The 25055-nt window shown below is 43.1% G+C and overlaps 1 protein-coding gene across 4 annotated transcripts in view; it reads left to right on the top strand.

Moving 5' to 3' along the window:
* Window positions 1–25055, top strand: part of JAKMIP2 (janus kinase and microtubule interacting protein 2) — a 172842-nt gene that overhangs the window by 145094 nt on the left and 2693 nt on the right. For 2 of the 4 annotated variants that reach the window (XM_021084964.2, XM_085014954.1), the window contains 5 exons: window positions 1806–1874; window positions 4541–4618; window positions 6826–7029; window positions 10921–10986; window positions 14630–14700. In XM_021084964.2, coding sequence (XP_020940623.2) covers window positions 1806–1874; window positions 4541–4618; window positions 6826–7029; window positions 10921–10986; window positions 14630–14680 — 468 coding nt within the window. In that variant the 3' untranslated portion in view covers window positions 14681–14700. The remainder of the gene's footprint in view (window positions 1–1805; window positions 1875–4540; window positions 4619–6825; window positions 7030–10920; window positions 10987–14629; window positions 14701–25055) is intronic. The other 2 variants (XM_085014955.1, XM_085014956.1) reach the window with 1 other exon arrangement.

The following is a 25055-nucleotide window of genomic DNA, read 5'->3' as shown; positions in this document are numbered from 1 at the left end:
AGTTCCTGCTGTGACCCAGCGGGTTAAGAACCCAACGAGTATCCATGAAGATTCAGGTTTGATCCCTGGCCTCACTCAGTGGGTTAGGGATCCAGTATTGCCACAAGCTGTGGCATTGGTGGCACATGTGGCCCAGATCTGGCTGGCATTGCTATGGCTGTGACATAGGCTTCAGCTGCATTTCTGATTCGACCTCTGGCCCAGGAACTTCCATGCCACCTGTGTGAATATAAAAAGAAAAAGAAAAAACCCAACGTGAGTTGAAGAGGATTTGTTTCTTGGTAAATAGGCAGCAAGTGAGAGGAGTCAGGTTTTTTTCTTTTTTTAGGGCTGCACCCGTGATATATTGAAGTTCCCAGGCTAGGGGTTAAATCGGAGCTGCAGCTGAGGCCTATACCACAGCCACAGCAATGCCAGATCTGAGCCGCATCTACTGCCTATGTTGCAGCTTGCAGGAATGCCAAATCCTTAACCCACTGAGCGGGGGCAGGGATTGAACCCACTTCCTCATGGATACTGGTTGGATTTGTTACCTCTAAGCCACAGCGGAACTCCGGGAGCAAGTGTTTTAATAAAGCTTGGCAGTATACAGTTGCACTATGAGGCTCTACAAGAATCCCATGACTTTCAACTGAAATTTGTTTCGTGGGGGAAGCCCAGTACAAGGCTGGGAGCTTAATCCCTCTCCCATCTCCTTGTTCTTTATAGCCAAGAAGCTGATAGAAATGGTGGCCCTTTATGAATATCGAGGCTTTGGTATATAGAAGAATGCTCAGTGTACCACATAATTTATCATAGACAAACTAAAAAGAAATAGCTAGTAGTGAGGCAAATATCTAACAGCGTAGAAGTAGAAAAATGAATGTTAACCCCACACTAGAATATAGTAGGCACCTCATACATGGACTACGCTGTCAGTAGTGCCTTAGGTTAATTAAATCCTTCCATCTTCACATTATTACTAATCCCATTTCACAGAGAAGAAAGTTGAGGCTTAAAGGATCCAGATAATGTTTCGAGGCCACCCTTGAAAAGCTAGGACTGGGATCAGACCCAAGGTAGTTGGCCTCTGTACTCACTCGATTGTTTTACCCAGTTGCCTTCCTGAGGGATAAGCTGGTTTTGAACCTGGTAGGGACCCATTATAACAATTTATTCTCTTAATATGTAGTAGGCTCATACCATATTACGTGAAGTCTAAATTCATTCAGGTATTGATGAGACTATCATCAATGCCATCTAACATGTTGGGAAAGGTAAGTTCTATATGATTTGAAGTATCTTCACTCAACAAACATGATTCTTCAACATTTAGCCCTAATCTGGTTCATACTGAAAAACTGTCATTTCTCCAGTCCCACCTGGCCTTCCTTCTTCTATCTTGCTCCCGCTAATCGTGGAGAATCAGACAGACCTTCCTCTTGAAACTTGCCCCTCATTTTTGCCTCATCATCCCTGACTCGTTCTTTACACTTCAGTGCTGGGGTCATTTCCAAGAAAGCCTCCCTCGGTGTCCTCCAATGAGGGCAAAAGATGTGTTGGCCTAATTGGTCATCATAGCCTGGTGCCTAGCACACTGCCTGACACAGGGAAGATAACAGTGAAAGCATGTACTGAATGAATGAATGAGTAGAAAATGACAGTCGTGTTTGTGAACTCAGAGATAAAATGCACCAGGTTTTTCTGTCAGTTCCTGGACTGTTTCCTGAGATGTAAGGGGACAAGACCAGGCATCTCAGAAGACAGCTCCATGCACATCGCTTCGGGCAGTCCCCTCAGACACCTGTGTCTTCTTTACTCCTTAGTGGATCCAGCAGATCGAAGGAGCAGAGGCTGCCCTGCACCAGAAAATGATGGAGTTGGAAAGTGACATGGTGAGTAAAGATGAGATATCATAAAAACCAAGGAGAGTTGACAAGGTAAATGGAAAATGACTGTTTTCCAGCAGTTTGATCTGGCATGGATGAAAGTATATAGACGTCATTGTTTTGTGTCATTATAGACTGTAGAGCAAAATTCCCAGAAGTATTCAACAATTTCAAGTTATAGTCTCCAGAAATATCATGTTGTAGTTTGGTTGTATTTCCAAAACTAGTGCTGAGGAAAATCTAATTAGGTATTTTCTTTCTTAGGCTGGATAACTTTTCCACCATATATAATTATGGTGAAAATTACAGAAATGATAGGTGAAACTTTGATATTAAAAATCTCCAAGCCTCACTCCCATTTAGATGACTACCATAATAATAATAATAATAGTAAAACAGAAAATAACAAGCGATGAGGAAGATATAGAGAAATTGGAACCTTGGGCAGTGCTGGCAGGAATGTAAAATGGTTGAGCTGTTGTGGAAAACAGTATGGTTGATAGTTGCTCAAAAAATTCAAAATTGAATTACCATATGATATATCAATACCACTTCTGGGTATATACCCAACGTAGTTGAAAGTGGGCTCTTGATGAGATATTTGTACGCTCATGTTCAGAGCAGCATCATTCACTCTAGCTTCACGTGGAAGCAACCAAGTGTCTATCAATGGGTGCGTGGAAAAGCAAAATGACTGACACATTCAGTGGGACGTTGTTCAGCCTTTAAAGAGGAAGGAAATTCTGCCACACGCTACAACATGGATGAACCTCGAGGACATCATGCTAAGTGAAATAAGACAGCCACAAAAAGATAAATACTGTGTGATTCTAACTTACGAAAGGTACCTCGTGTCGTCAGGCTCGTAGAAACAGAGAGCAGATGATAGTGGCCAAGAGCGAAGAGGAGGAAATAGGGAGTTGTTTAATAGACTCAGAGTTCAGGGTTGCAAGGTGAAAAAAATTCTAGAGCCTGGTTGCATAACCACGCGAATAGACGTAACACTACTGAACTGTGCACTTAAAATGGTTATGGTCATGAGTCTTAGGCTGTGTGTATTTTGCCACAGGTTTTTCAATCCACAAGCATGGGCATTGGTCATTATTAACGTACAGCAATACAGAGAATTTTCTAACAGTACTTTCGTCAGTGTTACCATTGTTACTAAAAATCCGGCAGGGATTCCCATCAGGTTGGGGATCCTGTAAGAACAGCAAGGTGGATTTATGTAACATGTGGCAGCTTACAAAATCATTTGCTTATATTTTATGCAGGGCTTACATTTTACTAACAGATGAGGCTCTAAAGGCAAAACATGTAACAAGAACTGTTTATATTCACTATACCCTTGACAGCTTTTTAAATGCCCACATGTTAATGAAGCAATCAGCCTGTTCCAGGCACCGTCGTGGGTGCTGGAGCTCAGAGGTGACCAGGAGAGTCACCAGCAAAACTGAATGCAGACACATCCTCTCTCAAAAGTCAATGCCTACCCTATACAAAATAGAGGAACAGCAGGACCTACCGCACAGCACAGGGAACTGTATTCAGTAACCTATAGTGGAAAAGAATCTGAAAAAGACAGTATACACACACACGTAACTGAATCGCTTTGCCATACACCTGAAACATTGTCCATCAACTCCAATAAAAAATAACAATTTTTGAGCTCTTGTGGTTCAGCAGTAGCAAACCTGGCTAGTATCCAAAATGATGCAGGTTTGATCCCTGGCCGCACTCAGTGGCTTAAGGATCTGGTGTTGCTGTGAGCTGTGGTATAGGTTGCAGATGAGGCTTGGATCTGGCATGGCTGTGGTGTAGGCCAGCAGCTGCGGCTCCAATTCAGCATCTAGCCTGGGAACTTCCATATGCTATGGATGCAGCCCTGAGAAGAAAAATAATAATAATAATTTTAAAATTAAAGAAAAATTTTTAATTCTGTGCAATCAAGTTTTCCTTCAGTGTTGGACAAGGTCCACATCCTTCAGTTAAGCAGGCGAAGGAAGAACTGCCTTGTGCCAGGGGCTGTGTTCTACACACAGATACGTTTTTAAATCTGATGGCAAAATGCTGGCAGTGTGGGAAGCACACAGAAGCTGAGGACAAGCAAGGGAAAGTCAGGTTCACATCTCCCAGCTCACCCTGGCTTTGCAGCAAGAGCAGACGCTCACTCATTAAGTGGCCTTGTGGGTGGCATCGCCCCCACTCTAAGCTGTTATCTATCTTTGGCTTTGCTAATGATACGCAGATGAGTTTGAATAAATTGAGTTTTTCATTATACAACCCTGCTCTGTTGCATTTCATAACATCCTCAGAAAGAGGTACTCTCACAGTAAACCTAGATGGATATACTGGCGAGTTAGCATCTAGAGCATTAATCTTGTCAAAATCTATCTTTAATGACAGACTCTTGAATTGGTATAAAAAAATCCTTCAAGAGCTTCCATGTGCAATGTTTATTACATATTTATGCTTCTTCCCATTGATTTTTACATTCCCTGTGTGAAACTGTGAACGTTGAACTACTTTCCTAAGAGACAAAATCTATGACCCTACAAATACTAGCCATTTGTCTTAGGAAAGAACTAGAGAAAACCTCAATCAATACAATTGATATATCACTTTCTGGTTTGCTAGAGGCTGCCTCTGTTTCACATGGTCCTTTTTTGTAGGAACAATTCTGCAAAATCAAAGGCTATCTGGAGGAAGAACTAGACTACAGGAAACAAGCTCTCGACCAAGCGTATATGGTAGGTACAGCAAGCCGTTGAGATACTTTGAGTTCTTACACCTGTTTGCTCTGGGGTGAAGCCTCCTGTCATTTGTCATGCCGTGAACTTGAATAGACCCCAACATGCAGCCCATTTATTCCGTGATTTCCAGTTCTCACTTCAGAACAAATAGATCCCTAGCTCTTTGCTGTTAAAATATTCTTATAATAGTTAATAAAGATTTCATTATACTCATTTTTAAACAAATTGAATTGTGTTGTTAATAACATTTAAACGGAAGACAGATTGGTTGGCAGTGTGGATTAGAGAGACATTTTATTAAAACTGATGGTTGGGTAGAACAATACCGTATTTAATGTTATATATGTTTTTAATTCATTTATTTCTCACAACACCCCTACGAGGTATAGGGAGTATTATTATTCCTGTGTTACGTAGAAGGAAATGAAGTCTTAGGGAGAGAATGAACTTGACCCAGATCAGTAAGTAAATAGTGTTTCAATCTGACTGCAGGCACTGTGGGCTCACGTGCTGTAATCCAGCCCCAGTGGGTCAGAATATATGGGTGAATGGCTGTGCCTTTTTCTCTCGCACAGAAGAGGGTGCTGACTGAGGGGCCCTTTGGATCCGTTCCCCTGTACCAAACTCTCAATGTGTAATTCCCACTGTTGGACCACAGCCTGCATTTTTTCTGTGTGGACAGCACCCTGCTCCCCCGTAATACGCAGCAATGACTCGAGAGAAGAGGCCCTGAAAAGAGGAGCATTGCCAGGAGTTGCTAAGTGAGGTTTTTATAATGTTTTCCTGGCAGCAGCCTGGGTCGTTTTTGGGAAAAGAGTGGAGCCCTTAGCCCCTGCTGGTAGCAAAGATGAATTAGTGCCCTGCTGCCCTGCCCCAGGCAAGATGACCCAGAGAGCCCAGCTGTCTGCTGGGGAAAGGGAGCAGGAGAGAGGCCGCTGGGACGAGAGAAGGAAGAAGAAAGGGAGTTTTCCCTCCTTCCTACGTTTTTAGCATTGCCTTCTCTACCTACACATGATCAGATTGAGTTGCGTGTGTGTGTGTGTGTGTGTGTGTGTGTGTGTGTGTGTCCCAGCACTGAGGACTAAATCAGCCAGCTGTATTTAATTTGTAAAAGATGAAATCTGCTTAGTCCAGGACAGGAGCTTAGAGAACATTCCTCATCAGGGCACGTCCCTTCGCCTCCATCAGAGTCACTGGGGATGAGATTGTAGATTTTGGTACCTATCTCAAGCAGGTGAAAGGAAAAAACTAGGCTATAAGGAGCAGTAGACTCTTCATCTAAAAAAGAAAAGACTTGAGGCAGTGTATGGCTAGAACAACCCTTAATCTCAGTATTAAAAAACAGACCAATTCCAGAGAGTCTAGGCTGTATTTCCCAATTTTTATTTATTTATTTTTAATCTTTTTGCCTTTTCTAGGGCCGTTCCTGTGGCATATGGAGGTTCCCAGGCTAGGGGTCGAGTCGGAGCTGTAGCCGCCGGCCTACACCAGAGCCACAGCGACATGGGATCCAAGCCGCGTGTGCAGCCTACACCACAGCTCATGGCAATGCCGGATCCTTAACCCACTGGGCAAGGCCAGGGATTGAACCCGCAACCTCATGGTTCCTCGTCGGATTTGTTAACCACTGAGCCACGACGGGAACTCCCCAACTTTTATTTTAAGAAAGAAAAATGGAGATTATAAAAGCCATCTTCAAGCTCAGAGGTGTATCATGTGGAAGAGAGTTGGCATTTTGTGCATGAACTCTATCTCCCATTTCAAGCATTTTATTCCAACTTAGATGCTTTTCAATACTTATTTCTAAAAGTAGGGCTACCATGACAGATGTCTTTAAATACATGTCAAGTGGAAGAGAGAACAGACTTACTCTCAGCTACACTGGAGACTAAATGGATACACAGTTATTATAGCAAAGTAAGGACTTTGAAATGAAAAGTAGGTGAAATGGACAGGATCCCAAGAAAAAGAACAAATTCCCCATCGTCATCCTCAGAGAAGTTCATGTGTTGGTTAGACGAGCCTTATGGAATCTTAGAAGGAGGGTCATTGAAAGGAGACTGAAGCTGGATAAGCTTTGGTATTTATCTTGCCGCCGTGATCCCAGGGGACTAAAACGGGACCTCCACACGCACGCGCCTGTTCCCACCTCACACATCAGATGCTAAAGGCCAAAGTCAGACTTGTCTGTCTCTATTTGCCAGAGAATCCAGGAGCTAGAAGCGACTTTGTACAATGCTCTGCAGCAAGAAACGGTTATCAAGTTCGGTGAATTGTTAAGTGAAAAACAGCAAGAGGAGCTGAGGACAGCGGTGGAAAAGTTACGGCGGCAGATGCTGAGGAAGAGCCGGGAGTACGACTGTCAGATTCTTCAGGAGAGGATGGAGCTCTTACAGCAGGCCCACCAGGTGAGGATCCAGTCCCCCCATCTGCGTCCGGTGACGCTGAGCAAACGGGGCGTGGTGCTTTGTCCGTGGTGTTGAGTCTGGGTATGAGGAGGCCTGGGAGCTATAAAGCATTCTCGGAGAGTAAACTAAATAACCATTGTTTTCTGCCTACACTCAGAAACAGGGTGATGCGTTGGCAGTGAATTAACCTGAAGAAAATGAGCACTTCAGAAGCACTGTGTAATGCTACTATTTTTTGCGACTGCGTTGTCATGCCTACCCTTTGAATCTCTTGGAGCCTGGCTATGTCCCTTAGCCTGGGAAGCAGGGCTGTCTCCAGGACAGAAATGATGCTTCTCCTTCCTCATTACCTGGCCTGATCCAATAACCTGAAATAGGACGAAAGAGAACGAGGGCCCAGAATAAACAGTAACACCAGCAGCCTTTGGTAACAAAGATGACGCTGCCTCTTGCTGGCCTTGGCTGTATGTCAGCTACTAAACTAGGCTCTACTTACATCATTTCATTTAATCTTCACAATAGCCCACTACTGTAAGGATTCTTCTTATCTCAACTTAAGATAAAATGATACGATAAGAAGGCTTAGGTGATTTGCTCAAGGTGACAGGTAGTGAGCAGCAGCGTCAGAATTAAACCCACATCGGCCTGACTCCAAGACCAGTGTACATAAACTTTGCACTGTACTGTCTTATGCAGGTTGGGTCATCTATAATTTACATGATTTATCTAGACCAGAAAGGCTCAAAATCAACACCTGACCTTAACTTATAGCCAAAATTCTTCATTCTGACTCTTTGTTCGCGCCCTAGCTTGATAGGCAACGACTAGGGTCCAGGTCAAAAAGTGGATTCTGTAATAATTCCAGAATTGAAAGTTCTAGGCTGTAGTGTTTGATACTTACAAGCTGTAATAAAGCAACTGGTACAAACTCCACGTGGGATATATATAAGAAGTAAGCATCACGTGGTCACTGCAGCTCAAAATGAGTAGAAAAGGAGCAGGGGTTGTTATATGACACCGGTCATAAGAATAATTTATAGGAAATGTGACACGTAGCAAACTTAGATGTAGCCAGGAGCTTTGTAGATCTCTAAGGCCAACAGATCGCCCAGGTAACAGGGAACCCTGAAGATGATAAACACATGCCTGTTTGTTTGAGTGCCTCTTGAGGGTCCATGATAAAGTCTGGAAATGACCCTGGGAGGAGTTTTCAAAGGCTTTAATAATAGACTCTGTAGTGTGATTATGTTACTGCAGGCACCCTTCCCTTCATGAGGGAATGAAAGTGTCCTTTGCATAAATTTCTTAGTCTGCAATAGCATTTAATTAATTTCAGTAAATCGGGGATGTCACGGAATCCCAGAAGGGTTTATTCTTAAGGTGGAAGCATAGTTATCTACATTTATTTATAATTAAACTTTTGTCGTTTTGTAAAAACATTTTTATTGACCTCTAGTTGCCTTACAGTGTTGTGTTGTCATAGTTTTTGAGTCTCTCTTCCATCAGCTAAGGTACTTCACCCCCAAAATGATGGTTTTGTCTGTCTGAGCTGTTAGGTGCATTGTTTATAAGCCTCAGGCGGTTCCATTGACATTTTTCTCTGCCAAACACATGTTCCCTAGACTCTGTCCTTCCAGTGCTTCTTACCATTCTTTTCTTTTAATCAGAAGCTTTGATTGGAGAGAATTATTCCAGGAGGCACTGGCCAGGCTTTGTCATGGACAAATTCTAGAGCTTATCACGAACGTTTACTGACAGTGTGTTTGGATGTTTCAGAGTGAAACATAGGATGTGCACCCAAACACATTCTTACCCTTTCTCGAGCCTTCTCTCTGTATCGCCCATCTCGGTCAATGGAATTAGCGTATCTGAAGGCGCTCGGGCAGGAAGCCCTGAGCTCGCCTTTGTCCTCCTCCCCTTTTCTTGTGGTCCTTCTTCCTCGGAAGCCTCCGTCATCCCTCTTTCCAGCTGGGTCCAGTCATTTCAGTCTCTCTGGGTCCTTCATCAACAGGCTACCTCTCCCCTCAAAACCTGAGGGCAGCCCTTCCTCCCTGTTCTTGCCAAGTCTTCCTGGCGCCCTTTGGGCCATGACGTCCCCCCTCGAAGCCGTTGCTTGTCTGTTTGCTTGCCCTAGAATGCCCTTCGGGGTCTGCTGCCTTCGTCCAGACGTTCTCATTTTCCCAGTCCCGGTCTCAGATCCACCTCCTGCACGATGGTCTTTCCGATGAAGACTGCGGTCCACATACTGCTGAAAAGATGCCCCATCCATCCCTGACTGTGCACTCGTGCAGAGTCCACATGGCCAGCGTGTGCCGGTGATGGGGAGGTCGTGGTGGACAAAGACGTAAAGGTCATAGCTCTCATCTGTCCTTCAGATGCAGGGGGACAAAGCAAGAACACAAGTGAGCAGGGGCCGAGGCAGTTGCAGGAAGTGGCAGGAAGTGCTAGGAAGAAAAGTATACTCTGTGTGTGTGTGTGTGTGTGTGTGTGTGTGTGTGTGTGTGTGTGTCAGAGAGAGAAGGAGGGGGAGACTCTGTTGCAGGGATGTTTGCAGTGTTCAGGGACCAGAGAGAAGGCCAGTACGGCCAGAGCACACAGAGGCATGGAGAGGTTGCTAGGAGAAGAGTCTGGAGACCTGAGACCAGACTAGGTCATGCTGGGCTTTGAAGGAGTTTGGGTTTTATTCTGAGAGCAGCTCGGCGAACACTTCCTTCTGTGCCTCACCTCCCTTGAAACTCAAAAAACTCCTTTTGAACTATAATCTCTACCTTGTTTTATGAGAACTTGTCTGTTTTGTGAGGAAATTCCACCCTGAAATAGAGTTGAAATAAGGTGGGGGGGAAAAGGTAAAAAAAGAAAACAAAAGGATAGTTGTATTTGTGTGAGCCAGGTTTAGCTATTTATTTATTTATTCATTCTTTTTATGGCCTCACCCGCAGCATTTGGAGGTTCCTAGACTAGGGGTCTAAGTGGAGCCACAGCTGCCAGCCTACATCACAGCCACAGCCACACAGGATCCGAGCTGTGTCTGCAACCTACATCATGGCTCATGGCAACACCAGATGCTCAGTCCACTGAGTAAAACCAGGGATCCAACCTGCATCCTCTTGGAGATATCAGGTCCTTAAACCACTGAGCCACAATGGGAACTCCTTTAGCTATTTTTTAAACGAGGGAATATACAACCAACAAGCTCAGTCCAGCTGGTTTCCATCAAATTTCGTTTCTCGCTCCCTGGTCCTGGGACACACAGCTGTCTCTACAAGGATGGGGAGACATCCCATATCTCACTCCAGCTCCCATTCCACGGGCAGAATGAGTCTCAAGACCAGGTATAAGGTCAGTGGGGTGAGACCCATGCCTCCCCAACAGGGAAGGGCACCTGCACGGATCAAGTAAGCGACCCAGAAGAAAGGGATGCCGAATATTTTGAACATACAATCAGTGACAGTGATTTTCACTGCAAATACAGGTAGTTTTGAAAACATGCAGCAACCCTCTAGGTATAGAAAACCCTGTATGCGATGTTTCCAGGTATTAATTTTTTTTTTTTTGTCTCTTTTTGCCTTTTCTAGGGCTGCTCCCTCGGCATATGGAGGTTCCCAGGCTAGGGGTCTAATCGGAGCTGTTGCTGCTGGCCTACACCTCAGACACAGCAACGTGGGATCCGAGCCGCATCTGCAATCTACACCACAGCTCACGGCAATGCTGGATCCTTAACCCACTGAGCAAGGCCAGGGATTGAACCTGCAAACTCCTGGTTCCTCATCGGATTTGTTAACCACTGCGCCACAACGGGAACTCCAGATATTAATGTTTTTATAGAAAGTGAACAATCTTCTTACTTAACCTAATGCCTGTAAAACTTTCTCCTCCTGCCCTTTTTTTCAGAGAATTCGTGACTTAGAAGATAAAACAGACATCCAGAAAAGACAGATAAAGGACTTAGAAGAAAAGGTATGTGTTAAGTTCAATATGTGTCTCAGCCTCTGTGTTTTAGATCCGATAATAAGAGCAGTGTCACTCACTGTGTTTCCTTTCTTCTCAGCTGTGTATCTTGGGTGGGCAGGTGCAGTTAGAGTCAACTCAGCCTCTAGGAAAGGCACCAGGACTCCCGCAAAGCTTCTGCCTTCAGTTACATTTTTGCCTTTTGTGTTGATTCCCTGTTCTTTTCTGTAAGTGTTTCCTTTCCTCACTTTTTCCATCCCTGTCTTCATTGCCTTTCCAGAAGTTTCTTATGAGTTTTGTTACTCTATTTTGTTTAAAAAAAAAAATCTGTTTAGTACCTTTAAAATTTTTTTCCCATTATTCATAAAAAGCCCCTTTGTGCTGCAGTTTTACTTCAATGACACATTCAGAAGTTGCGAGTGACCCATGAAAATTATGCCCTGATGTCACCTCCCCTTGGTCTGAGAGAGGAACTGCTTCTCTCAAGTCAGCCAACACTTTCAGGGGTGGGGAGGTAAAGCGGGCGTCTGGAAACGTGTGTGTTTTGGGAGAAGGGAGAGAGAGAACACACTCCTAGCTGCAGTGAGCTCAGCAGTCTTTTAAGACAAAGAGTGACCCTCCCTGGGACGCAGGAGCACCTCACCCAGGAACCCACAGGGGTGGCAAGAGGTAGTCTCTGGAGTTCCAGTCTCATTGACTGGAAGTTGCTGCCTGAATCCCTGGGTTGTTTTACAGTCGCTTTGCAGTTTCTTCCAGGAGCTCCCAAGAAGCACATAGCAAACCTCCTGCCATTGCTGAGATACTGATGAAAATTTGGTTCACTCCGAATTGCTTTTATAGTTGTCCTTATATGTGAGCTCAGAGGAAGCTGGTTGGGTCCAATAGCCAGAGCATCAGCTGTCTAGATTCCTGTGTAGGCGGGGTCTTCACAGGACCTTAGGTTTGACCTTGGGTGAGCGACTTTACCCCTGTGTCTAAGCCATATCTATAAAACAGGGGTAGTAACCCTCACCCTCGCCCCTCTTATGGATTCCATGAGGGACACATGAGGTCACTTAGATGAAAATCTGGCAATGCTAAGGAAGTATAAGCCAAATTAAAGTATTATTTTAAAACATTTCCAAATGTGAAGTCTATGTCTTATGCAAATGTTTCAATCTGAATTTTCATGTGTCAAAGTGAGCTGTTCTGTAGGATTAAAGGAGATGCAGGTGGAAGTGCAGTAAGCCAAAAACTGAGTCTAATTCCCAGCGTTTGGCAGGAAGACCCACAAAAGGCAAGGACTGTTCCACAGCTTCCCTGGTTCTCAAAGCACATCTCATGTCTCCCATCTTCCACGTTTTTGAATGGCTCCCCCTGGTCCCAGGCTTTCTCTCTGCTAATTCTCAAATCACCCTGGAGCTGGCTCAGGGAGGAAGTTGCAGTAAAGACCATTCTGTCCCAGAAATTTTGTTCAGTTCAGTCCCCATTCAACTGAAGAAAGACAAACGAAGGACTTGTTTTAGTATCTAGCCATGTCCCCACCCTGGCCATTCTCTGAATAAACCCCATGGAAATTTGGAGAAGGCTGGTATTAAGATTCTACTCACTATCAGAATTAAGTGTGAACTTTTCATTTTATGGGTCCGAACTTGCTCCACATCTATGATAGGAGATTAATTACTTAACAGAAAATAAAGATTAGTTAGCTGCAAAAGCAGCATTTTTATAGTACCAAACTGTGCCACTTCCGAAACAACCCAGTTGGTTTCTGATTAGAGAGATATTTTTTTCTGGCCGCTCGCAGAGCATGCGGAAGTTCCCAGGCCAAGGACTGAATCCTTGCCACTGCAGTAACCAGAGGCACTGCAGTGACAACACTGGGTCCTTAACCCGCTGAGCCACAGGGGAACTCCTCTGATGAGAGATTTGATGAGGTTTATACAGCACATTCTGTTCACTTGACCTCAGTCCTCCTCGTCCACAGGGTAGTAAAAAGTGTAAAGATCACTTATGTCAGGATTAGGCTTCACTCTTTCCCCTGGGGTATTTGAACACCCACTCAGGGGACACGCATTATTCCTTCTTTGTTTCTAACTCCCAAGCACACAGTTAGTATAAATCAGGTGATAACAACAGACATAGCAAAACTGCCTCCCACGAACAGCTTTCACTATGTTCCCACCTTCATCATCTCGTGGGATTCTCCTAATGATTCTGAGACAGACACAGGAGGCATCATGTCCCTCTTTTATGTAGATAATACAAACAATGGCTCACAGAGATTCGTCAGCTTTCCCCAGATCATATAACCAATCTGTGGCAAATCAAGACCAGAGGTCAGGTGTCTGACTCCAGGTGCCACAGCTTGCCCGCCACGTGGCATGGAGTTAAGACTCTCACTGCAGAGTAAGTGATGAGCTTCTGCTGATGCCCAGAGCGGCATCCCTGACGCCTGACCTTCTCATGGGAACAGTGGAACCTTCCATTCCTCTCCTCCATCCACTCCCACTGCAGGTGCCCATCTTCAAGGAGTGAAAAAAAAAGGGCAGAGCTTCTGCTTCTCATCCTACTATAAACCAGTCACCAAAAGATGGCTCTTCACACTACCACACTACCATAATTTGTCCCTATTGCTTTGCCACAGTAAAGCAAGAGCCTTTTAAGCAGTGGCATTAAAGGAAATATGCATATAATATGGCCCATAGGAGAATGACATGCTGGACCCTATTCAAAGATGTCATGGCCAACAGAAGGCTCCTCAAGTGTGACAACGAGGCAAAAGACCTCATGAGTCTATAAGAGTAAGTCTCCGAGGAAGTCAGTATTCGGAAAAACTGATCTGACCTGTGACATTTTATTGTTAGTGTACAGTTAGTTGTATCCCAGTGCCACACAAGCATGTATTCCATCCAGGTATCTATCTGCCTCTGTGGCGCAGGTTCTTGGTGAAGAGAGGCTGGAGTGGCAGCATCCTTTAGGAGCAGAAGTGAGCACAGATGCATAAGCATGCTTCATACCAGGACAACCGCAGATCCACGCCACCCAGGACAGACCCACTTTACACCTGTTGCCCTGATGTAATTACTGATACTATTCCATGTCCCTCTCAGGAGCAATCCACTCTGGATAAGTTACCATGTGTTTACCCCACAGATTATTACTCTTCCTGCTGTGCCTTAGTCCTGAAACCCAACACATTCATCAAGCAGTGGTAATATTGAGTGCTTAAAGGTCTACTCTGATCATTTTTTAATTTTTTAATTACCCTCTTACACATTAGAAGTAGAGACAGTGACATGTATAGAGTAGGACTCCGGAGGTCTAAGCTCTGGGCTTCACTCTACCATCAAAGGTATGAAATAAGTCCATTCATTCCCTTCTCTGGCTGAATGATCTCCCTCATAAAAGTAGGAGCTTAGACCAGTTACCTGTAAGATCGCCCCTTGGAGTTCTAAAATGTATGAGTCGATGTTAGTTGAACACCTGTTAGTCGTTGGGTTGCTTTGCCAGTGGAGAAATAACAGGTATGGTTTTTTGAATCAAAAGGTACTTGATGTGTGTGTGACAAGTGGTCAGCTTTGGGCAAAATGTGGAAAAGCTGAGGTTTTGTGCTACCTGCTAGCACTACAGAAATCCAGATTTACATAATCTTCTTCTTTTTCTTCTACAGTTTCTGTTTCTATTCTTGTTCTTCTCTCTTGCCTTTATTCTATGGCCTTGATGTCAAGGTGCCTCTTACAGGTAAGAGTCCATTTAATTCTCAAAATGTGCTTCTAAGAGGTATTTGATAAAAGGGATGCTGCATATAGTTCTATGCCCATGTTTAAGAAACAAAATAACAAAAAACTACTACACTTGGTATTTAAATGCCAAACCTTTTTGGTTTGGTTTGGTTTTTGTTTTTAGGGCCACACCCACAGCATGTGGAATCCCCACTCTAGGGGTTGAATCAGCTATAGCTGCTGGCCTACACCACAGCCACAGCATCGCAGATCCGAGCCATATCTGCAACCTATACCACAGCTCACTGCAATGTCGGATCCCCAACCTACTGAGCAAGACCAGGGATCAAACCCGTGTCCTCATGGATACCAGTCAGATACGTTTCCACTGTGCCACAATGGGAACTCCTTAAATATCAGTCTGAAGTGTTGTAAAATGAGAAATAGATCCATTCCATTTGTGCAATTATTAAAGAAATAAAACCGCCGTGAAGCATGGAAATGAAGAATTTTTTTCTCGTGAACTGTCTTGCTTTGGGAAGTCATGGTGTCTGTGGATCTCTGTATTCTCATTCTGGGCTCTCATTACACAGAAAAAGTCACTTCAGTTCTGCAAAATGAAGACGTATGAGTACGTTTTTAGTATCTCTCCCAGCTTGAAAATTCTGCTTCTGTAAATCTAACAAGTTAAAAATGACTGACTTTTTTTAACCCGTTCTCTCAATTCCTCTTCCTCGGAACTCAGGAAAACAGGCTATTTAGTGAAATTGGATCTTGTTTTAAAATAAGATCGTTTTCAATGCCAATTTAGGGGGGAAAAATGAAGACTCACCTTTATATTATCAAGTACATTTCTTATGAATAAAAGTATAAATAATCTTAGACAATGATTCCCAGTGCTGTTAAAAATGCATACCCCAAAGCCTTACCTCTGATTTAATGAAGCAGATCACTGAACATGGGGTGAGACAGAGGGTGAGACAGGTGGAGAGCAAGGATTGAGCTGTGTTTTTAATAAGCATACCAGGTGATTCTGATGTCTGCCTAGGTACAGAAACCACAAACCTTGACACCATTATTTTCTTTTTTTAAAATTTTTTTTCAAGTACAATTTTCCCTCTATTCCTTTTTTTTTTAATTTCCCCAATACATTATTATTTTTTTTCTACTGTACACCATGGTGACCCAGTTACACATACATGTATACCTTCTTTTTCCTCACATTATCAGGCTCCATCATAAGTGGCTAGACATAGTTCTCAGTGCTACACAGCAGGATCTCATTGCTAATCCATTCCACAGGAAATAGTCTGCATATAAAAACAAAAACAAAATAATGCCATTTGCAGCAACATGGATGGAACTAGAGACTCTCATACTGAGTAAAATAAGTCAGAAAGAGAAAGAGTCCATATGATATCACATATCTGGAATCTAATATATGGCACAAATGAACCTTTCCACAGAAAAGAAAATCATGGACTTGGAGAATAGACTTGTGTGTGCCACAGGGGAGGGGGGAGGAGTGGGATGTACTGGGAGCTTGGGGTTAATAGATGCAGACACCAATATTTTTAAATGAAGAAGGGCTATCTGTGTCAACTCTGATTATCCTATTAAGTTGTGTGGTGCAGGGATCTTTCCTGGACCTCATGGTACTCATTGTCTGTATCGAGTTGAAAAGTGGAAGAGAGACACTTCCTGTGTCGTGGGTCCCGACTCTGTTACCTGGATGCGGAACAGACAAGCAGAAGTGCTTGGGTGTGACCTGAAACAAGGAAGGGAAAAGCAGGGATGCCCAGAAGGTTGTAGGCTCACTCAGCCAACTCTGTGGCTTTACTCCTTCCTCCAGAAGGCTTTCTTTTCAGACTGAAAGTGATGCCTTGTCTGGCGAGAAGGGTGGGAAGCCTTGCAGCACGGAAAGAGGAGGACTTAGTCTTTTAAACCAAATGCGAACATCTGCAGAGAATTAGGGGAGATTCTCTAGGAAAGGATCAAAATGGCCAGAGCATCAGAAAACAAACAGCCTCCCCCTAAATAAATAAATAAATAAATAAAACAAGTTCAATGAGACACAAGCCCCACATGGTGGTGTAGGGAAGAAAAATCAACCCTTTAAATACTGGCTAGAAAACAAGTAGGTTTGAACGGCGACATCAGTAACGATGAACATTTATGTACGGGTGCCAGTCTAAGCAAGAGACTTGGTTTTTGTCTTTGTCTTTTTGAGATGTGTTCATCCTCACAAAACTCCCTAGAAGGTAGATGTTGCTTTTCTTCATTTTCTTACAGTTGGAAAAGCGGCAGCGTGTGACGTTCCCAAGACTATACAGCTACCATGGGCAGGACTAGGACTTGTACCCAAGCATCCTCACGCGCGAGTCCACTTTCCACCACTATTTCCTGTCTCTCACGCTCCGAGCATCACTTATGTTCGTATATATCAGCAGTCAGAGGCGTCATCTGCGATCTGTGTGGTGCTACGTGGCTCGTGAGCTTTGAAATTGCCATGTGCACAACGCCACACCGTTGCCCATTTTTTGTGACTCCTTGGGGGATATACAAAAATGTGCGGAGTAGCACATCATTGACACTTAGGAATGGTCATGTGAAAAAACATAATTATAGTTAATAAAATAGTAAATTAATGTGACTGAATCTGAGTCGTTTAAAATATGTACAGGAAAAAGGCTGAATCCTTTAGAGGTACAGCTTTCAAGTTAAATACACTGTTTACGTTTGGGATTTTGAGCACGAGCTACCCATTCTCCTTACTTGGCGCTGTAATAACCCTTTCTCTTCTCCAAACCCTTCTCTCCCCCTCAAAAAAGTTTGAATCCTGCCATTTCCTAGCTATGTCATCGTAGGTTTGGCCCAAGATTGGGTCTCTTATTCCGTAACAAGGCTCTAAGTATATTAACTACAGTATGGTATTATGTCGACAGAATTAAACAAGATGATGCATGTAAAGGACTTACCACATTGATTGTCATATGGTTCAGTAATCAGCAACTCTCAGAGGCTACTATTTTTTTAAAAAAAGGTGGCTGTCACATTTACTAAATTTGCACATAAACAAACTGAAATTGCACATACCCTGGTACTGCTAAGTAGCTTACCACCTAAGCGAAAATTAGTAGTTACCTTCTCATGTCTTCCTTTCAGAAAATAATCTGCATTCAACTAACACAAGAGACCAAGACATTACAGTAAAGTGATCAATGCTACTTGTATCTCCAAAGGCAAGAGAGAGATAGGAAGAAGGAAGGAAGAAAAATGCTTGGCTTTTTGGCAGGAAGTAAAAGCATACTGCAAACAGCCATAAAAATACTTTTCCTACTAAGTTAATGATTTATATTCTGCTCTAAACCAAAGACTAACAAGTTATATATAAAGATACCCTCCTTAAAATGGAGTGACTCGTGCTTCTTTTTTTTTTTAGCAATTACCTGAGTCATTTTGGTCAGTGGTGATCTAGAAGCTGCTGAAGGCTCCCACGAAGGCACCCTTTCTGCGTCCCTTGGTTGCTGGAGTTAGTTCCATGTGTTGCGGTGGGACTTTTACCTGAAGCAGGGGGACCCCACGTAGTTTCATGAGATCCCATCTGCCCATGCATTCATTTTTTCCCTCCAGTTTTGTTGAGATTTAATTGACATACAGCTCTGTATAAGCCTAATGTGTACTGCATAGTAATTTGACTTAAATGAAATGATTATCACAGTAAATTTAGGGAACATCTTTCTATAGGTACAGAGTTAAAGAAATAGAGAGTTCCCTGGTAGCTCAGTGAGCTAAGGATCCAACACTGTCATTGCTGTGGCTCTGGTCACTGCTCTGGCACAGGTTTGATCCTTGGCCTGGGAACTTGCATCTACTTTGGCAGCCAAAAAAAATGCAATAGAATTAAAGAAATGAAAAAGAAATTTTTCTTATGATAAGAACCCTTAGGATTTACTCTCTTTGCACCTTTAATATATAACATACAATCACGTTATTTATATTCATCATATTTACATAACATTTTAATATTTACACCTGGAAGTTTGTACCTTCTGACTGTCTTCATCCAGTACCCCTTCCTCCGACCCCCGCCCCTGGTAACCACAAATCTGATCACTTTCTGTGAGTTTGGTTGATTGATCGGTTGGTTTTGAGGTATCAAGGACCAACAACGTTCTATTTGTTCCTGTAACGTGACCTGGTGATTCCATATTTCTATCCATTCAAAATGATCACCACGGCAAGTCTCGTTAGTGTCTGTCCCTGTACAAAGATACTCATGGCTGTTGACCGTATTCCCCACACGGTACATTTCATACCCATGACTAGTTTGTTTTGTGGCTGGAAGTCTGGGCTCATAGTCGCCTTCACATGTTTCTTTCCTCCAGGCGTATATGTTTATTCTACTCGGTCGTGTACCATTAATTCTCCCACAGTAGACGTTTACATAGGAAGGCAGAGGAAAGAAAATGAGAGGAGTACACAACCAGCTATCACCAGGTTGATATATCCAGGTGACAATGACCCGTGGAAACCCCTCCTCTTCTGAGGAGAGACGGATTAGAGAAGGATGTGACAGAACCAGCCCTGCCCATTTTGAAGTTAGGAGGCCAGACAGAAAAGAGGTGAACCTGATTCTTCATCCATGATTCTACACTATCTACTGTAGTGTGTTGCTTTGTTTGGTTTTGGTCTCCCCTTCAGCATACGAAGTTCCCTGGCCAGGGACTGAATCTGAACCACAGCTGCGACCGACACCACAGCCTTGAACCCATTGGGCTGGGCTGGAAATCAAACCCATGCCACTGCAGTGACCCGAGCCACGGCAGCTGGATTCCTAACCCATTGTGACACAGCAAGAACTCCTGTAGTTCTTTTTTCACAAATTTTTAAAAATTTAATTTCTTTTTTCTCAATCCTTTTTTTACAATTTTTAATGTAGTTGATTTACAATGTTCTGTCCATTTCTGCAGCACAGCATAGTGACCCAGCCAGACATCCATATACATTCTTTTTTTCACATTATCCTCCATCATGTTCCATCACAGCTGATCATATATAGTCCCTTGTGCTACACAGCAGAATCTCATTGCTTATCCACTCCAAATGCAATAGTTTACCTCTACTAACCTCAAACTCCCGGTCCCTCCCCCTTCCTCTTGGCAACCATAAGTCTCTTCTCCAAGTCCATGAGTTTGTTTCTTTTCTCTAGATAGATTCTTTTGTGGTGTATATTAGATTTCAGATATAAATGATATCATATGGTATTTGTCTTTCTCCTTCTGACTTACTTCACTTAGTATGAGAGTCTCTAGTTCCAACCATGTTGCTGCAAATGGCATTAGTTTGTTCTTTTTTGTGGCTGAGTAGTATTCCATTGTGTATATGTACCACATCTTCTTAATCCATTCATCTGTTGATGGATGTTGAGGTTGTTTCCATGTCTTGGCTATTGTGAATAGTGCTGCAGTGAACATACAGGTGCATGTATCTTTTTCAAGGGAAGTTTTGTCTGGATATATGCCCAGGAGTGGGACTGCTGGACCATATGGTAGCTCTATATTTAGTTTTCTGAGGAACCTCCATACTGTTTTCCATAGTGGTTGTGCCTGTTTACATTCCCACCAACACTGCAGGAGGGTTCCCTCTTCTCCACACCCTCTCCAGCATTTGGTATTCATAGACTTACTAATGATGGCCATTCTGACTGGTGTGAGGTGGTACCTCGATGTAGTTTTGATTTGCATTTCTCTAATAATCAGTGATTTTGAGCATTTTTTCATGTTCCTGTTGGCCATCTGTATGTCTGTTTAGGTCTTCTGTCCATTTTTCAATTGGGCTGTTTGTTTTTTTTGCTGTTGAGTGGTATGAGTTGTTTATATATTTTGGAGATTAAGCCCTTTTCAGTTGCATCATTTGAAATTACTTTCTCCCATTCCATAGATTCTTTTTTTTTTTTTTTCCTTTGCTGTGCAAAAGCTTTTAAATTTGATTAGGTTCCATTAGTTTAATTTTGTTTTCATTTCTATTGCTTTGGGAGACTGACATAAGAAAACATTGGTGTGGTTTATGTCAGAGAATGTTTTGCCTATGTTCTCTTCTAGGAGTTTTATAGTATCTTGTCTTATGTTTAAATCTTTAAGCAATTTTGAGTTTATTCTTGTGCATGGTGGGAGGGTGTGTTCTAGTTTCACTGATTTACATGCAGCTGCCCAGTTTTCCCAGCACCACTTGCTGAAGAGATTGTCTTTTTCCTATTTTATATTCTTGCCTCCTTTGTCAAAGATTAATTGACCGCAGGTGTCTGGGTTTATTCTGGGATCTCCCTTCTGTTCCACTGGTCTGTATGTCTGTTTTTGAACCAGTACCACACTTGCTTTGTTGCTGAAGCTTTGTAGTGTTGTCTGAAGTCTGGGGGAGTTATGATTTACAACGTTTTGTCTACTTCTACTGTACAGCAGAGTGACCCAGTTACGCATATTCATTTAATATTCACTCTTTTTCTCATAATATCTTCCGTCATGTTCTATCTCAAGAGATTGGATGTAGTTCCCTGTGCGATATGGCAGGATCTCATTGCTCCTATGGTTAATTTTTAATGAAACCTCTCTAGCGTCAACCCTGAATTCTAGAACTTGATGGCTCGATATTGGCACTTCTTGTCCAGTAATATAAATCATGATAACAGAGCGTAATAATGTATTGTTCTGATCCTAAAAAAAAATTAACAAGACATGCTGTATTAGAAAAACTACCACAGTTGGTTAGTTTCACATTCTCCATTGAAATATGCAAATATTTATTTCTTACTACATTTACATTTTTAAAAACCATGCTTGGATTTTGGTAGTGGGTCCTGGAACCTATCCCCTGAAGACACGGAGAAACAACTATACTTTCTCTCCTCCTTTATCTAGTCAACACCTGCTCACTCATCCTTCAGATCCCATCTTGCTTGTGATTCCTTTAGGGAAATCTTCTTAGATGTCCCTCTTAGTCAAATTTTATATGCATGGGGGGAGCTTTTTTGTTTTTAAATGACTGTTTCTCTCCTTTATTGTATATAAAGTTCGTGAGGGCAGAGACCATAATATTTTCTTTATTCTTGTATCCTAAATACCTTGACAGTCTCTAGCACATAGTTGAAGATCAATAAATACTTTTTTAATAGTAGTGATGATATTATAATAAGGAAGAGGATATCTTGTTTTACAGTTCAAGAATTACATTTGACATCCATCATTTTATGTAATATTTAGGACAGCCTTGCAAAATAGATACTCTTACACCTCTCCAAACATTAATATCCTAATACAAAAAATTAGCAAGCAATAGCATCTACTATTAGAAAATATTTTCTAAGTAAAGAGTGCAGTACCTGGTGCCCTACAGTGTAGTCCCATAGAAAGGATCATTAAAAGCCAAGTTCTCAGATGTGCTGCCCTCTTCCTGGACCACATTTCCCACAGTACCATCGACTCGGTCACGTCCGTTTGTCCTTCCCATCTCAGTTTAAAATGAGAGACTCAGGAAAGCCTCTCCTGATCCTCTGGCTCTGGTTAAGTTTTATTCAGTATTACTTGTCTTCTTCACTAGGATTCTTAGAGACCCATTATCTCATCTATACCATGGGAGTGGTAATAATAACTATCATTTATCAGAGACTTTACGATAAGTTGTATGTAAGGGTTGGCAGATTGAAAGCTGTTGGGAATGGCCCTTAGGATCCCAGATGCTGTAGCTGGTTGGATGCAGTGCCCTTGACCAAGAAAGGCGTATATGGAAATCAGGACTAACCAGAGTGGCTCCCTGGTGATTTTAATAACTAGGGAATAGAATTTAGCTACAGTTTTGCTAATCAGTATGCCTCTAGTTATGTGGTGCGTTAAGGATCTAAACCACCGTCTAGGAGACAGGAAACCCTAAAGAACAGCGAACGTAAGTAGCCTGTCCGTGATCTCGACGCATGTGTGCTAAGTGTCTTCCGTGAGCCAGACACGCTGGGGCAGGTGTGTGGATACTAGAGTCGGAAGCGGCATCACTGTGTTCATGGACTTGGTGTCTGGTGGCCTGTAGCGGAGTCTCAGAAGTGATGGCTCTGATCCCTGTGTTACAGAGGAGGGAACCGAACCTCAGTGCTGATCAGCAGCCAGTTCAAATGAACGCCTGAGCTTCTGTAATATCCAAAAGGCCCTTCCGAATCAAAGATGAATTATATTATATACAGCTTTTTTTTTTTTTTTTTAATCTTCAGTCTTTTTATGGCTGCACCCACAGCACATGGAGGTTCCCAGGCCAGGGGTCGAATTGGAGCTATAGCGGCCGGCTTACCCCACAGCCATAGCAGGATCTGAGCTGCATCTACAACCTACACCACAGCTCATGGCAACACCGGATCCCTAATCCACTGAGCGAGGCCAGGGATCGAACCCGCGTCCTCATGGATCCTAGTCGGGTTTGTTAACCACTGAGCCATGACGGGAAGTCTGTATGTACAGTTTTCAAGTGTACTGACATTGAGGTCATTGAAAATTGGTCATCTGTGGTGGCCCATGGGATAATGCCTCCGTTACTCAGAATGCTAATTTGGATAAATCTAGCTCTGCTGTAGAAACCATAGCTTCTTTTACAACACTCAATCTGCAGTAATTTAACATTCTGGGAGACTGCCCATAAGTCTATTTACTTTTTAAAACCAACATGGTTTTACTCAAATAATGGGCTTTACATCATTCCTGACAGGCAGAAATGATGCGTATGTGCTTTGAAACAGAATCTAGGATTTGTCTCTGACATGCTATAAATTGAAAGTTTGCAAGTAAAACCCTTTTTATGTTTACCTATTTATATATAAACACACACTATATGTATATGTGTTTGTGTGTGTGTCACACACACATGCAATTTAAGGCATCTTTTTTTTATATAATTTTTTTTCATTATAGCTGGTTTGCTGTGTTCTGTCAATTTTCTCCTGTACAGCGTGGTGGCCCAGTTACGCATACATGTACAGATTCTTTTTTCTCACATTATCATGCTCCATCATAAGTGACTAGATATGGTTCCCAGTGCTACACAGCAGGATCTCTTTTTTAGTTTTGTAACATCAGTTTTCTTCAATACCAGGGATTATGGGAGTATTTCAGTTGTAACTAATCATCTCAGTGAGGTACACACCTGAATATGGTCCATTTTTACCAAAACAGGGCTTTCACTTATTTCCCTCTCTTATCCTGTGGTTAAATCTTAGGTTGGTTCCCCACTTTTTTTTTTTAGTCACTTCCAGTTCTTGAAAGTCTTGTCTACTTTAGAGATTCAGTCTCAGATTCTGCTTCATCTCCTTCCTCTCTTACCCCCGGTGGTGAAAGAGGTTTGCAGTCTGGCTCTAAGACGTCTCTCTCCTGCCCTCTCCAAGGTCCAGCTCTTCTGGAGGGCAGGGAAGAGGAAGAGGGAGAGTGACCTGTGCCTTTCACCCCAAGGGCAGTGGTAGCCCTCTCTCTGGTGGCTGGTACTGCTTTCCTGGCTATAACTAACCAGCTCTTGATGGGTTTTCTATGAGAGATGATGAAAACTTGGCCACTTGGGGGGATGTATGTGTGGGTTCTTCAGAAGCGGTGCAGGTCTTGCCCACTGCTGCCTGGCTGGGGCCCAGACTCTTCCGCTGACACACTGGATCGCCTCATTGGTGGTACCAGCCTCCGCTTCTGGCCGGGAAGGAAGTTCCTGCCCCAGATTCTGCCATGACATTCCTCTGCAGTGTTCTGCCCAGATTGACAAAGGAGGACGAGCAGTAGGTGAGCAATGGAATGTGACTCTCTCTGAGCCAGCGCCACCAGTCTCTCTGCTTTTTGGTACCTTCTCTGCCTTCCCAGCAAGAAGCTGAGGGTGGTACTCTCCTCCCAACCACCGCACATCCTTCTTACTGGTTCTCTTCTGTGATGCAGTTACATTTCATCTCAGTCGAATCTAGTCTTTGGGAGCAAAGTGGCTCTGCAAATATGAAGTCCAGCTCTCTCTGACTTGCATCTATGGCAGGAATTTCTTGAAATCTCTTGTTTGTCTCTGTGTCTTGGACTGGAAGCATCCTTAAGGGACCATGTGCCTCCTCTTCCACCACTTTGGATCTTGGTGCCCAGTCCTGGGGTGCCCAGCAAAATCCAGAAGTAGTATCTTTACATTATAGAAGGGGAAATTGACTTGAAGAAGCTAAATGACTTGTCCCCGGGCATACAGTAAGACAGTGGAGAGGCCCTTTACTCCATCCATGTCATTCAGACTCTAAAGGCTGTGTCCCTAGGCAGCACATGATCACATGTCCTCTGTGCCAGTCTCCAGCTTTTATTGGAAAGTGTTTTATGTCCTAAACTTCTACCC

This window comes from Sus scrofa, chromosome 2, assembly GCF_054392235.1.
Source record: "Sus scrofa isolate SSC_HxYL_T2T_F1_AM1 chromosome 2, Sscrofa_HxYL_maternal_Yorkshire_Landrace_v2.0, whole genome shotgun sequence".
Taxonomy (NCBI): Eukaryota; Metazoa; Chordata; class Mammalia; order Artiodactyla; family Suidae; genus Sus; species Sus scrofa.
The sequence above is the reverse complement of the archived record's forward strand: the minus strand, read 5'-3'. Positions and strand labels throughout refer to the sequence as shown.